We start from the raw sequence: 16,372 nt of genomic DNA, 5'->3' as shown, positions 1-16,372 counted from the left end.
CGTAGTTAAGGTTGGACAGAAAATGCGCAAAATTCGCAAACGAAAAAAGCAGTTTTTTCCCACACCGTATGTCAGATCTTCATAAAAATCAATCAGCGTATGTAGAATGTTGTTACAGTACTGCTGATTGATTTTTATGAAGATCTGACATACGGTGTGGAAAAAAACTGCTTTTTTCGTTTGCGAATTTTACCCTTTCTCTGTCCAACCTTAAATGGAAACTACCTTTAACACGGTTTACCTAATTTGAACTCCCCCCACGATACCACGAGATTGAGTCAAAGGAACTCAATTTTAGGTAGTTTTTCGTTTCCGTTGTTTTGATCGGCTGAAAAAAGCAGAATGATTTGTTTTACAAATCACGCGTTGGCGTTAATGATCTGGATACTTAGTTAGAATCGACGCAAATGGAATATGAGGCATTGCGTTTCAACTAGATTGTTTTTCGATGAGGTGGAAATCGGCACACCCATGAGGAGATAATTGGATCGATGAGGTGGGAATAGATCTAGGGGCAGATCACTTGTGATGCATTTTTAAAAATCAGCGAAATTAAATGCATTTCTTTCCATCAAAATAGAAATTCATAATGTATTTTGCGTTGCGTGCAATGTTTTTGCGTTGCCTGCAATGTGGTTTGCGTTGCGCGTAAGACGTCAAAACCCTACAGACAAACTAGCCCTACATTTAACAAAACGTCGAACAAAGTGGATCAGCGTAGGACGTTTGTTAAACAAACTTTTCTGCGAGGGAGTGCCAAGCTGATGCAAAAATGGAAATTAAATGCATTTTTTCTAATTTGATGCAAATTTGTTATACATTCTTAGAGTGATCTACCCCTAGGAATAGATGCACAGAATAGAACATTTATTTTCATTTGTGCTGAAAATTGAAACAATTCTGCTAAATAAGCATTATATAAATGTTTAAGAAACAGTACACTGATACTCTATTCTGAGAAAGGTTATAGGTAATATGGCTTCTTTTAAAGTTGTTCAAAAAATAGTGCGACCCTCTCCCTAATGGTGCTAAAATAGGCTCATCACCCTACTGCTGATTGATTTTTATGAAGATCTAACACACGGTGTGGAAAAAAAACTGCTTCTTTCGTTTTCAATGTTTGCCAACTTTCTGTCCAACCTTAACGATTAGTTTAATAAATAATAATTTTATCCTGCCTTCGGGAACGTTTTTCCTAAAAAATCGCTGTTTTAAGCTCTAAAAATTGAATTAAAAAAATTCTCATCTACAAAGTAAAAATGTATGCACAAAAAAGGAATCGTTAAGGCACGAGAAAATTAATTACGATAAATTGAAAAAAATTAAAGAACATCGGTTGAGTGGTTTTTCGGCAATCGTGATCACGGGAAAACCATTTTTGGAAAAACATTTTGAGAAAAACGAGTTTAAAATTTTAAGTTACTACTGCTCATGGTAGACGCTCGCGCGCTTGGAAGTACTGTAACTTTCGATCTATTTTTCCCTATGTATGTAACCCCTTCATAGAAGCAATTAATCATCTCAAATAAATCTTACTACTGGGTCTCAACAGGGACAATTTCTTTATAGGAAGCTAATGACAAGTTTTTTTTTCATCAAATAAACCTTTTATTCTCCACAGGTCACCGCTGTTTTACAATGAACGCGCACATTCACTAGTGTGAGTTCAACGTTTGCCAACAGCACAACTGTTTAAGCCTTGCGGGGTTTGGCGACTTGCCCTTCGCGGAATCCATTGCGGAACTTGCGTCGGACAATCTTAAGATAGCGCATACGGCCAGTACCAGTAGTCTTCCTCCTCTTGGCCTTGATCGACCAGTTGTCTGTAAAAGAAAACCAAGTTGAAATATATGCGTTCTTATGGAGACATGTTATGTGCTAGGTATATCTATAGACTTATCCAACTGCATTGATATTATGCCATTCTAACGTTTGAATAGGTAGGCAAACAAAACGTTTACACGGCGAATTCTATATTGACAAAAGGGTTAATAAGATTGTAAACAAATTTTCTGTTCTGCTGATTTCTCTTAATTTGCTATAATGTTAAGGGCATGTTCAAAATTTTGAGTTCTATAATATAAAAACGAGAATTTCGAAACTAAAACTTGCTGTCCTCAGCAGCAGTTTAAGCGGGTGTTCTATTCAGTTTAAAATTCGTTTCAGTTTTATATTATAGAACTGTCAAAATTATGAATCTCGAATTGAAACACTCATGAACATGCTCTTGAAATCAGCAGCAAATAGAGCGGCGTCGCATAAGTTTTAAATTTTAAAACATAACTGTTCGAAATTATGAAACAAAACGCTCTGCTGGGGATGTGCATGTTTCATTTCCAGTTCTGCTTTGAAACTCCTATATAAAATAAAACACTCCTGAACATGACCTAATTTTATTCTGCATCGGAATAGTGAGCGAAACGACATACAAGTAGTTTTGAATGTAAGAAATAAAACTGTCGTTTTGAAATGCCACCAGCAAGTAGCAACGTGCCACTAGTCGGCGCTACGATCGGCCAGCAAACGCTATACGGGCGTTGCGTGCAAACTTGGATACAATGGTAATTCATGCATGCAACGAACCTGTATGCGATTGTGATTTTCAACGTATTTTCATTTAAATATTTACACAGGGTTTTCAGAAAGGATTGCTCTAGCTTATATGTCTGTTCTCTGTGATACGACTTACAAAAGAGCATGAAATTTGACGTATTTCTATTATGAAGGTCAAATTTCATGCTCCTTTAAATGCGTTGTTTTCTCCTTCATCATAAGCACACTAGAGTACTCTAAGCGAAACAAGTTTGATTAGAAGTCTTTTTACCCTTTTGAAGAAACAAAACAATACACTGCTGAGCTTACGGAAAGGGGGGTAGTATAAAAAACGAAATCTCAGTGTGCTTATTTTAAAGTTCAGATATCTCAATGCTCAATCTTTTTATATCTTCGCAAAACAAATCCGAAAACAAATCAAGCATAATTTTTGAAAACAGAAAGCTCACATTTGGCCCAAAAGGGCAATGACATTCTCTAAGTTATGTTTTGAATGTTATTTAAAAACTATACCGAATTTTACACCAATTATTTTGCCAGAATATTCCCCAAAGGTGAATTTTCATAGAATGAACATTCGCGATCAAGACATTCAGAAGAGCGTTATGAAGAAAAAATTAAGTTACGATGTTATTAGTATCACGTTCACAGTTTCGTCATTTTACTTTTGTTATTTTTGGTATCTTTGTTGCACTCGCTATTTCAGATTCGTCGATTTTGGTGACTCTATTTACTCAATTCTATGCCTGATCTGTTCCGCAGGCTGTATCCGTTGAGGAGAATAAACATATGCAGTTTGTAAATTTCTTCTAAGCACCATTCTTAAAGCATTTTTGAATTAGTCGGTTTTAGTATCTTATTTGCGCTCGCATTGTCACAAGTATTTAGGTTTGATCTACTGTAGGATAAATTTCAAAAATTGAAAATAAAATGTGCTGAAAGTGTATCAGTGCTGCTTTGAGTAACATGACATGTACTTTTGTTATATTTTTCAGGATTACGGAACGGCACGCTCATACCCCCCTTATAGAAACATCAAATTTGTTTAGCATTTTAGTAGAAAGATTGTAGTAGAAAATTTAATGATTTAGTTACAAAAATTGATTAAAATTAAATAACGTGTATTACAGCAGCACCAAAACTAACGAAACCTAAAATGACGAGACCGTATTGATGCACTGTTGGTGTGTCAGTAGCTTGTTCGTTATTGCGTTATAACCGTATTGATGTTGGTGTGTCAGTAGCTTGTTCGTTATTGCGTACGTAAATTTTTCAAAAGCATTACCACTTTCCAGTATATACATCCAAAGACAGTGTGCTTACAGAGTGGCCGCGAGAAGCTGAGCTAGGGCTGGTACTGACATTAGAGTACGAGATGCGAGAAACCTGCTCGCAGCATATCAAAAGGACCCTGACAGAGTAAAAGCAGGCAGTCGGCGCCGATCCGCTCAGCTTTCACTCTGACATCACCCATTTGGTTTGCAGCAAGCAGGTTTCTCGCATCTCACATTCTAATGTCAGTTCCAGCGCCAGCTCAGCTTCTCGCCGCCACTCTGTAAGCACCCTTAGAATGCGGAGAGTGATATCAGTTTGTTTACTTTTGTTATAGCGTTTTCGTTTTTGTTTATGCTACACCGGTGTAGTGTAAAGAAAGAGATATGGGATTTTCGAATGATTGATACCGGTGTAGTGGATTGCACTGGTTTTTTACTTTCTAGCAGAAGTGCAAAAACGGTGCAGTTTCAGTGCACTCCACTACACCATTGGCAATCAATCGAAAACCCCAATAGACTGATTACACCCAAGTTTGAATGAGTGTAGCACCGACTACACCGGTGTAGTGCACTGTCAAAAACAAAAATGCGTTGTTTTCAAAAATTATGCTTAAAATGTTTCGAAAGTATTAAGCAATCGAGAAAAACAAGTTAGACCGGCCATGAAATCCTTTTCATTTCAACGCTTTTTTTGGGCGATACTTACAAATGTAAACATAAGGCTTTTTTCATACATGCGAATGACGGCTTTAAAACGCAACAAATTAACCTAAAAATTTGGATTCTACGATATTGCTTTCTTAAACTACAGCAAAAAACACATCGGGCGAAACTGTATTTTTGTTTGTTTATTTAAAGTTTCGCCCTCCACGCTCCATGCAAACAGGGCGATACTTATTTTGCTAGCAGTTTAGAGGCGAAACTGTTTTCGCATTTTTCAGGATTATCAAGCTGATACCAGCTGTAAATAGTAACAATGATCGCTATTGAAAAAACCCGGACGAAATCGGTGGTGTAAAATGGTAGTTATTTTAAAAAAACGTAAGGGCGATACTTTAATGCTGATAGGTGGGACCGAAAAAGTAAACAATCGCCAAAGGGGCGATACTATCATTTTGTCGATTTAAATAGCAAAAACAAATTTTAATTTATGAATTTCAAATACTTTATGAAGTTTTGGGTTTCGATCACTGAATCATGCAATCTAGGATGTAAAAAACACAATAGTTCTGAAATAGGAAATAAAACCAAGTCTGGAAATATTCACTGTTGATTTTCTTTGAATGGTAACACTGCTAGTATCACCCTTTTCAAGAAAAAGCGTGTATTTTGTTTGTAGCCAAGACATAATTGCAATCTAAGGCTAAACACGGATGGACTGTTTTCTTACTTTTTAACGAAGAGAAACTATGATTATCTTCATTTTGATCGGTAAGATTAGTTACTCTACGCCTGTTCCAAACATGGGAAAAACTAAACTTTTCCTATGATAACAGAAGGAAGAGACGCTTTAAGTACGATTTAAACGATGTCAGCCTTCCGTCAACGGTACGCCAACGGAATGTTAAAAGTAGTTACATGCAATTAAATGGAAGTATTCACACACAACAAACGGCACGGAACGTTTCGGCGTTCAAAACATAAACTCATGAGAAATACATTCAACTTATATTCTAACGGAACGGTGACGTGCTGTCGACGGAAGCTGACGTATCGTCTGAACCGAGCTTTATAATAGTATTTGTTTGAACACAAGTACGTGAATACTTACATGAGCGGATCTTAGCCGATGGATAACCACACTGCGAGCAGGTGTGCTTTTGAATGTGGTAAGAAGACCTGCCGCACCGACGACATAGCGTGTGGGTCTTATTGCGGCGTTTTCCAAAACTGGAAGTACCCTTGGTCTATAAAGGGAAAAAAGGTATCAAGGTATGATCGCAATACATTTTCGAACGGGATCGAACGAATTACAGTAAAACGTATGTTTATACTGTTTACATGATTTAGAACCTATGTAATACGCAGCGCAACAGGCCACCGAAGTACTGAAACACACAGTGAACATGCTAATGTCTGCTATAATTCGTTCATATCTCCCGTAGAGCAACACAAATTTTCTGCTCCCACAAATAATTCACAATCGCAAACTAAGAACGAATAGTATGGTATAATAGTTGAACGATATTAACCATTTTAGTATATTAAACGCCAAGAGAAAACAAATCCAAGTCCGAACACTTTCTACAACAAAACGGAAAGAGCAATTGTCAATCTACCGGAAACAAAACTGACAGCTATAATAACGATTGCGATAGCAAGAAAACAAGATCCAAACGATAATTTTCATGAAAATCGGGACACTCAGTCAAATTCATGGAAACGTGAGTGACTTCTACTCATCAGGGATCAGGGTGGCCAGATAGAATTCCTTAAGTAAAGTCACTACCCGGTAATCACAACAAACTTTATTATAACTATGAAGTACGCACTTTGGAGGGAAAGTGGGACTACCCATAAAATGAATATATTGTTTTTACTCTCTCTTGTGTACACAGAATGTACGTCAGAATCTGCATACTTTCTACTCAACACAACAAAGTAAAAAATGCATAGTTTTGACTCTTTCAACAAAGTATAAAATGAGTAATTTGTACTCATGTCTGCAAAGCTAAATGTATAGTTTTTACTTTCTTGAAGAAGTAAAAAATACCTATTTGTTACTTCTTAGAAGAAGTCAGTAATGCGTAAATAAAATTTTTGTTCTTCAATTTCTTTTAGAGAAGTAAAAACATACATAAACATTTATTTATCTAATTTATTTAAATACAGTAAGTTTTTCGGGGCTATGCGCCGAAATCGACTCACGCATTATGTAGGCTAAGAGTCGGGAGCTGTTATTTCTAACTTTGTAACACTAAACTTGATCATAATTGGGATTCATGCGTTCGTATGTCTGTTGAATCTAAAAAAATTAAGAAACTTGATATTTTAAAGAAATTTACCAGAAGGAAGCATACGTACCATATATGATTTATAATGAGGTTTAGATTTTGTTTGTCCATATTTCTCTTTCTTCGACAAATAATCGCGGAAGTAAAAGAGAAATGTTGTTTGCAACACGAACACTTATTTGAAAATGGCCTCACGTCGAAGTGTAAATTTTCTTTTCTCTGTGGGATATACTTTTTACGCATTTTTCTTCGTTGTTGACATTCTCGAAAATGCATAAAATATACTCGTCGTTCATTACATAAATCTAATCACTTTTTGACGTATAAATGATATTCTCAAAAATGTGTGAAACATAGTCATAAAAGAGGTAGTCTAGATTTACCGTGTAGAAGTTTATCGGTAGCTATCAGTCTCCTGGCAACCCTATTCCATCATATGGAGTTTGACAGCGACCAACATATATGGGCCGTTATAGCTATAAAGCCCCAAACAAAGAATTATGCTCGGCTCTATACACGATATTCAAGCATTCCACACGATGTTTTGCATCTTGTGGGATGATTTAATACCATATTATTCAGAAAATCAACATTTATTAACTAATTACAGCTTTTAATCATTCGATTCAAAATTAATGTTTTGATTTCCATGGCAGTGATGCTGGCTGTACAGAGACGTCGTCCTTGACAGGGGGCTGGTAGCTATCGGTAGGCCGGGTTGTTGACCCAAAAACGTAGTGTTGACAAAGAATTTTAAAATACTGAAAACACTGATCTCAGACCAAATCCAACTCAAAAATTAATGTTGATGTAGGATGTGTAGGGATAAGAAAATATCGGTAGTTTTCCCTACACGCAACCATAAAATAACCTACAGAATAAGTTTTTTTTTTAAATAAATTTAGGTACTTTTGAGCTGTGCGTCGCTTTCGCACTTATTAGTGTTGTCAAAAACAAAACGAGAGATTCGACTCAGTCGAGGTCTTCCGTGCAGTAAGGTACTTTTGAGTTGTTTGGGGTATACACAAAATAAGGTAAATTCAACTTAAATTTAAGTAAATTAAATTCTAGGTTGAGTTATTATTTTTGCCGTAGTTAAATGGAAACTACCTTCAACACGGTTTACCTAATTTTATCTTTCTGCACGATACCACGAAATTGAGTCAAAAGTACTCAATTTTAGGTAGTTTTTCGGTGGCGTGTAGGTCGTCTGTAAATCGGTAGGGAAGACCAAAATCGGTAGGACCTGAGTGCATATAAGGAGAGTGACGACACTGTCAAAATTGGAACAATGATTACTTGTCAGTGTCATTCCAAACGAGTCAAATCCATGTATTTTGAGAGGTCGTTTGTTCGTTTGGAATATTACTGACAGATAATCATGACAGGTGTCTTCACTCTCCTTACATACACTCTGGGTAGGACTACCGATAAATCGGTAGGTCTGACCACCCTGTCAGGGATGTCCGATTGTCATTCGATTGATCGATTAATCGAATTTCAGGTCAAGTAATCGATAATTTCGAATCGGTTAGTTTCTGTTACACTGAAAATAATCGACACGATAAAACCAAATGCAGTTAAACATCATTCTCATGTGCGTTCTCATGTTAAGAAGTAAAAGAAATGATTTCCCTTTGAATTACACGTGAAAATCCATTGAAAAGCATTTCATGTGGTGTTTCAAATTAAATTCAAACAAATTCCACGTGAATACGACATATTCATCCATATGCCATTGAGTCGTAAAGTATTAACTTCCACGTGACTTTCGCATGAAAAACATGTAGTGCATTTCTACTTGTAAAACAATTGATTTCATCGATTCTTCTGCCAATGAAAGCTTTAATTAAAACGAAGTGATATTCACGTGTAATTCATTTGGAAATTTTAGTCAATGGTATTTCTTGTGATGTTGATGTGCTTTTCACAACATGTTCGCATGAATTTCTCTTCAGAACCATGTTTCTCACATTCGAATGAATATTCAAATGGAAAAAGTGTGCATTTTTTGTGTTTGTGGATTGAAATAATTCAATAGATTTGCACATGATGTTAACGTGTTAAGTTTTTACAGTGTAGATAATCGAAGTAATCGATTAATATGCTTCGATTGATATTCGTGATCTAACGCTAGATGTCGACCGCCAGAGGGCACGGAAGTTCAATGATGATGTTTTTATTTTCATCTGTCAAAACGCATTGGAAAGTAAATTCTGAATTTTTTAAATTCAATCAATACTATAATTAAACGTTATTTCTTCTAATGAAAAGTAATATTGGTGAAGAAAATATGTTTCCTACCTCTGAAAAATACCCAGGTGGAACATTTCTTGTTACTTCACTCACATTTGTTCTTCCGGTTTCAATTTATACTAAAATGAAATTCAGAGATTGAAATTTCGATAGAAAACACGAAGGTGGGCAAAAATCACTGGATTAAAGAGTGTAGTTGTTGGTAGTCGAGGTTATCCACTGATAAGTCCAATTCCTAGATAAACATTTTCCATATCTAAAACAACCAACCTAACCTCAACAATACCAAAATAATTCCGGATCTCAATAATTCGTAATAAAATATTGAGTTCAACTGAATGTTTTGGTGTCAAACGAAAGAACGAGTGTTTTCTTATCACCTGTAATCAAGCTTTTTGTGAAACTATGTGATATTTATTTTAAAACAATTAAAATAGAACAACCGTCCTATACCATCAATGCAAGAAAATGTTTTCATCATCATTTGACTAGTATCGAAAATGAAATCCAGTTGGCGCATCGAGCGAAAAAGTTTCACGTTTGAGAGCCAATCGCAATTATCGAAAAAATATCCTTTGTGTAATTTCACTTTAGCGTGTAATCTAGATTTACTATATTACTCGGTCAAACCATTCGGAATTTGATTCGGAATCCTGAATGGAGTTAGTATGGATTCCAACTCAAATGCAATAACCGATTCTGAGTCGGAATCGGTTGTTGCATTTGATTTGGAATCCATACTGACTCCATAGACTTTTCTACGGCTTATGTACGTACACGTCACATGACACAAATACTACTTCACTAGCTGGTGGAAAATAGTAAACAAAGACGGCAAAAGTAAATGGCATTGTTTTCAACCAGTAAGCTGCCCTGGTGTTCGTGAGACTGGCCGACAAGAACTCAATTCAGAAATCCGAACCGGTTTCGGAATGAGTTTAACTGGGTAAGAGTTAAGCGGACACATAAGCCGAAAAACTGACAGCTACTATTTCAGGAAAAAACACTGGCATCCCATGTAATAATAGCTTAATAATTTCATTGTCATCGTACACGGTAAAAAACTTTACCCATTTTATGTATTCAAATTGCCCATTTCCGGAAGTTATTCGAGTTTTCAAAAAATGGGTATTTTTTTTGTTTCTAACAATAGGTACTTTTTATCCATTTCATAACTGCTCGATGAGGTAATGCCATTGGGTATATTGATCTCAATAATGGGTGAAAAATCCATAAGAATTATTTCAAGCGCAAACTAAGGATCGTAGCGGAACTTGCAAATTATTGACGTGCATCGGAGTCCGTGTCGGAAACGGAACATTTCGGCAATGCTCCGAAAACAACGGCTGTTTAGACTACTGAGGATGTTGCAAATATGCGCTAACTCGACATTTTTTGAGCAGCCAAAAGATCCAGCCATCAAAAATATATCCAGTTGGCAGTTTTGTTTTGTTAAGTAGTTTTAGAATGGGATGTCTATCTAGATTCCTATATTTTTATGTGAGATTATAATGTGAAATGAATGTTATTTTATGTTTTTGTTTTTAAATTCGGAAATAATTCTATTGACAGTATTTTTCATTCTGGCGCGATTTTCATGATTGTTGTAACTGTTCTGCGAAAAATAATGGGTAAAACCTACCCAGGTTCACGTACAAGGTCTGTACTCATTTATTGGTATAAATTCTTTACCCATTTCATGGGTTATTCCACATTTATTGAAAATGCGTAGTTTTCTACGCATTAATGAGTACTTTATTTTATCAGTGTAAGTAAGAACTTTACATGCACGAGTAGAAAAAACAACTCGAAGATCGGATGATATGATTTCATACTTGTGCGAATTTCTCTTCTTGTTACAGAAAAAAATGGTTCTTTTCGTTTCTCTATACGTGATAACACAAGATAAGAGTTAAATAGTTATGACCATAATCACAATACCTTTCCCATATACATCCAAAAAGAACATGTTATGTGACGTCATGCTTGATTGGCTCCGGTATTTGACATGTTCAATTGGCTCCGCTCAGTGTCTCCGCCTAACTATGAATATAGTAACTATAGTGTAATCTACCAGCTGGGTTTCTATCAAAAGGATGACATGACGTCATATTGGCGTAATCAACATATTGTTGTTATCACTGGAAATTAGCAAAATAACAAAAAAAAACAAGATAGTGAAAAGATCGCGACAAGATTGCGAAACCGCCATATTCTAAGATTTAACAGGGCCTTGCCTCTAACATTTATTTTTTGGTTCATTATGGATTCGCCAATAAGTAACTCACGGTCCCTCGAAATGTCAAACCTAACCATGACGTTTTTGTGACATCATAAATACAGGTACTCATTTTCCTGTCGACGAGAGGTATCTAAGGAGAAAAAACAATCTAAAGGTATCTAAGGAAAAAATCGAGCTAAAAATAAACAAAGCTTTTTTAATGATAATTTACCCGAATATTGGTAGTGATTGTTTCTGGACAATACCGGAGATTGAAAATTTTGAATTTTGTGCAGTGAGAACGGAGACACCAGATTGAACAATGGGATTGGAGCGAAGGTGTAGCAGCGACTGGTGATCAAATGAACTGTATAGTTGGCATCAATTATTTGATGGTTGTAGCACAGACTAACAGACATAACACTCAAAACCAAAGCTTCGCCCGCTTTAACGGTCATTTTAAATATATTTGTAGTTGGGACTGTGGCCACATTTGAAATTATGGCGCCACTGACATACACTGAAATGAAAATATCTTTTGTATTTATTAGATTTGTCATATGAATCATACCACTATTCTTTGTGTAGAATTTATATGAATTCCTATGAATGTTACACAAAATTCATGTTAAACCTCAGTGATATCCAATAAATTTGAATCCTGCGCGGTCAATATGAATATGATTAGAACAACATATTCAAGTTATATGAATAGCTAATGAGCTCAACCATCTCGTGGGTGTAAGTAGTGGGTTGTAAAACGAAGCCTGACAAGAAAAACGAAATGACGGACCGGAAGCAAATGTTTTTGTTTGGTAAGGGTTTTTATCAAAATTAAAATGGTAAAGATGCGTTCTAATACAATTTTTTTTTGATTTCCATCAGGTAGTGGTTTCAAATTACACGTGTTGGTATTCTCTTCAACAACTAACCACAGAAAACAGCCGTCAATAGACCTTTCTCGTCCGACCTAACCCCCTTTTTTCTTATTTTTATTCAAAAGACTACACATTTTTAAGAATATTGCCGTTGAAATGAGACTATTTGGAGCTATCGTGATTTTTTATTGATTTTTTTAAATTTGAAAAATGCAAGAATGTTGAGTATTTTTTTCACCTTTGCAAGAATGGTGGGACTCAAAATGTGTGTTTGGGCAACACTGTTTTGTATATTTTTGCTTGAGTTCCTGGCAACGCGGCAAATGAAGTGGTGAGTTGCGGTACAAAGTTCATTGGTTATGTAAACAAACTAAAGTGAACCTCTCGGTGGAGAACATTGCATGATAATGTTTAACCTCACTTTTTTGACAGTTCAGAGAGATTGTTTACATAGTCTTGGAATTTTTGTTGATTCGATCATAGTATGAGAAACTTGCTTTGGTTCGCTGCCAAATGTTAACACTTTCCAAACAAGGTCGCTCAGCTGTAATTTTGATTTTTGATTCATTGAAGAAGTAAGGAATTTCTAGCCAAACATTTGAAAAAGGCCTACTTCCAAATGCAAACAAATCGAATTTTCATGTTCTCTATTAAAATCCTGGGACAAAACCTGTGGATAGATGTTTTCTTTTTCATTTTTTCTGTTCATTTGATCTCTTGTCTTGCATAGCCACTCTTTCTTCCTCACATATTTTAAATGGACTGGCTACATTTGACAGTTCCCCCTCACTGCATTTGACGGTTCCCTTTGGCTGCATTTGACAGCTCCCCCTGGCTGCAATTGACATTAGGTTTTTTCGTATCCACACGTCACGTCCCAGTTAAAAACTATCTATCTGACCATGTGCATAAACATAACGCAACAATGAATTATGAAGAATTTTGATAATGATTTTATAACAAATTATAAAAGGGCCCGGCTGATATAAAAGTCCTAACTAGCAATACGCTTATTATAAAATGATTATAAAGGATTATTGTAACTGATTTCAAAAGGATTATAAAGGCAGTGAAATACGTACACAATGAATTAAGGGGAGTGTCTGATGTAAACAATTTGCGCAATCAAACTAAATAAAACAGTATTAAATTTTTAAATAGAATTATAATGAATTCGACCAAAACTTCTTTTACCTTTTTCTCAAGGTTTACGTTTGGCAGTGACCCTTTTCAAATGTTTGGGTAGAATTTAGATTATTTTATCGTTGTTGCGATCAATTTCATTTGGTTTGTTTTGTTCACAATGTTAGTCGCAGAGCATTTTGGTGATCTATGGCAATTGAAGACCTTTACACCCAATACTAGATCCGCTTCTGTTGCAGCTGTTTCGCCCCGTCCGGCACCGAGTCAACCGATGGTCCAGCCTGCGCCGCACTCGTCTGTCGCTATGCCAATGGCAGGTACTTGGATTGAAGGCTAAAATGTCAGCTACGGCTGGTGGTGTTGCTGCAATCGGTTTGCCTTCGGCCACGTTGAACATTCGGCTAACGGGAATATTCAGCGATTCCAATTCGAAGGAAGCAGCGCAGACTGCTTCGGTTCAACAATACGCTCCGATATCGGACGAAGCTAACACTCCGGCAGGACGAAGGTTTCAATGAGGGGCTCAGGCATAAGTAGCAGAGTCCTTGCACTTACTGCTTGTCGAGTGAACAATTCCGACGAAACCACTGCCGCTCTCGCCAAGTTTGATCACCGTGATTAGTGCGACGTCAGCGGTATAGTGCCAGGAATAGTCGAGGAGAGTGCCAGGACTGACTTGCCGAGAGCTACAAGATTAAATAGCAGGGCGTTTTTAAAGTGACCGTAGTATAACGTAGAGGCTTTAGGCAGATGATTTATTCAGCAGAATAAGATAGCAAAATTACCCAAAACATAAGAGCTGGCTGCCGAAGTGAATCCACACACATCGTCACCTACAGAGGCAAGCAATATTGGAACGCAGCAAAATTCCTCACAATGAATTAATCTCGTTAGATGAAATTCCAGGAAGTACAATTTTCATAGCATAATTTAATCGACCGAAATTGTAGTCCTCAGTCGAGAGAGAGAGACTGATAGAGTAGCAGCAGCTAGGAATTTTCTTTCGAAAGCTAGCAGCGGTTTCGCGTATCCTGCGCTAAGTAGAGAACGTTAAGACAGATCTGACCAACGGTTCCGTCCGGTACCACCATAACACACGGCACCGGCGACACATATATTCACAATATACTAATTACTTATCCTTCAGAAAAAGTAAATAAATTGACTATGAAATCTATCATTCGCTGCCTAGTTATTTCTTGCCAATTTGAACAAGACAGCAGTTGCAGATAGCTTTATTGCGGTGCCAAAATTAATGCAACTCGGGATATAATATAAATTTACATATAATTTCTCCTCCCTGATATTCTACCAGAATATATAATGCTCTGCATTATTATCACTCCAATCAAATCCTTCTTACTCCTTGTCGTCAGTGCCGAGCGCTATTTTGCATTTTCCGGCTAAATCAACAATGCGATAATCGACGAAACTTTTACTGTAATAGAACTTGAAACCGAATAATAAATGATTGTTCCATTCGAAAGCGATAACCTTGTTGTCCTCATGTTTGCAGCTATCATACGCTGGTAGGCATTCTGACCAATGGAAACGTTCTTCGATATGGGCATTGAACGATCAAAATCATTTTAACAACTTATAATCGACCGAATTCGTTACCGATAAAGTTCAGGTAAACTTCACCACCTAAAAATGAATAATCAATCGGATCATCTTGTTAGGAATTAATCCACGAGCAAACAAACAAATGTGTACAAATCCTTATCCATCATCCAGAAAGCAATCGTTTTATAGCCCAATGCTTGATCTTTCGATTCAGCATATACCACCGGGTTTTACATCCAGCGCCGATTGGTCAATGTATGAACCAAGTTACCATTGTTCCAATCCTCATCCCTCTTGAGTTGATATTCTTTCAAAGAGCATCGAACGTATTCAAGTAATGTAAATTTTAAAAGACCGTGTAAACAAATCTTAGGTAAACAAGCACACCGAACTGTCAGAAAAGTGAGGTTATACATTTTCACACACAATGTTGCAAATATTCTTCGCCGAACTAGTTCATTCGTTCATCATCGATGCGATATTCGTCGTGTCATTCACCCATGCCTCGAATAACGCTGCGCCGTTCGTCACACGGAAGCACAGAATCAGCGAAAATGAATAATACAAACACACAAAAAATCCGAATCTGATGTTTGCTGTTCGCTGCTTGTTCGCATCGTTGTTTGTTGAATTTAGCCATTCATGCAAGGATTCTTCGTTCTTCATTCCTCCTGCATTGCGACCAAGAAAAACAAATTTCTTGTTCATTGATGGAAGGGTCAGAGCTTCATGACTGAAGTGGTGCAGAAATGCTTGCTATGTTCGGAATAGGATGACTTTTGCTATAAACAACAATTAGTAGTACATAATGATTATTTGCTGATGTTTATCAGATTTGAAACGGGAAGCTGCGTAAGCAAAGCAAAACAAATCAATTACATTTGTAAATCTGCGGATGTCTCGCGGGCGAAAACCGAATCAACACAATTATGAATCTACATAGTAGACTATTGGTACTTCAAGTAACTTTTTTTCTAATGATGAAATCAACACTGGGTGATAGTTTCCTTGAATCTACGTTTAATGATTTTATTTGGACCATTTGGCACAAATAGCAACCGTAAGACGAAATACTCTTATATAATATAAATTTAATATCTATAGAAGTATAATCAAGCCACAAGTTTTTGACAAATCGATGCATTCCGATTTCAACCAAACTTAGCAAATATTAAACTTTTTGCCAAAACTGAACCGGTTAGTCTTATACCCTAGTATCAATTGAGGTTTTATCGTACTTTTATAGCCACTCATAACATTTAAATTGCACTTGTAGCGTGCTATAAAACTTCAATTGTTGCTTGTAAACATAAGTTTTTGTACCATGAAAGACATTCTTTAGCTTAAATAGCAGCTAATATGGTTTTAATTTCAGCAAAATCCAGCATGTTTTCAATAAAGTTGTACAATAAAGCATTACAGAAAAAATGCTGAATATGTATATCTCACTTGACATGACATCAAGAAATAAAATTTGGATATATTTTATTAAGGGGCTACACCACTGTAGAGCACGCCAAACATGTC

The 16,372-nt window shown here is 36.4% G+C and overlaps 1 protein-coding gene across 1 annotated transcript; it reads right to left on the bottom strand.

Moving 5' to 3' along the window:
* Positions 1-1,584: 1,584 nt before the first annotated feature.
* LOC131696350 (large ribosomal subunit protein eL37A) lies at positions 1,585-6,128 on the bottom strand. Its single transcript, XM_058984898.1, has 3 exons — positions 6,020-6,128; positions 5,599-5,734; positions 1,585-1,823 (listed from the first exon to the last, which is right to left on the bottom strand). The coding sequence occupies exons 1-3, from the start codon at positions 6,020-6,022 to the stop codon at positions 1,693-1,695; spliced, it is 270 nt and encodes an 89-aa protein (XP_058840881.1). The 5' UTR covers positions 6,023-6,128; the 3' UTR covers positions 1,585-1,692.
* Between the last annotated feature and the right edge of the window lie 10,244 nt (positions 6,129-16,372).

Source organism: Topomyia yanbarensis, chromosome 1 (assembly GCF_030247195.1).
Source record: "Topomyia yanbarensis strain Yona2022 chromosome 1, ASM3024719v1, whole genome shotgun sequence".
NCBI classification, from domain to species: Eukaryota; Metazoa; Arthropoda; class Insecta; order Diptera; family Culicidae; genus Topomyia; species Topomyia yanbarensis.
The sequence above is the reverse complement of the archived record's forward strand: the minus strand, read 5'-3'. Positions and strand labels throughout refer to the sequence as shown.

What these genes read in the sequence shown, in the direction of transcription:
- LOC131696350 (XM_058984898.1), bottom strand. An exon ending in ATCGGCTAAGATCCGCTCAT is followed by an intron (nt 1,824 to 5,598) that starts GTAAGTATTCAC and finishes TTTCTTTTACAG; the next exon opens with ACAACTGGTCGATCAAGGCC.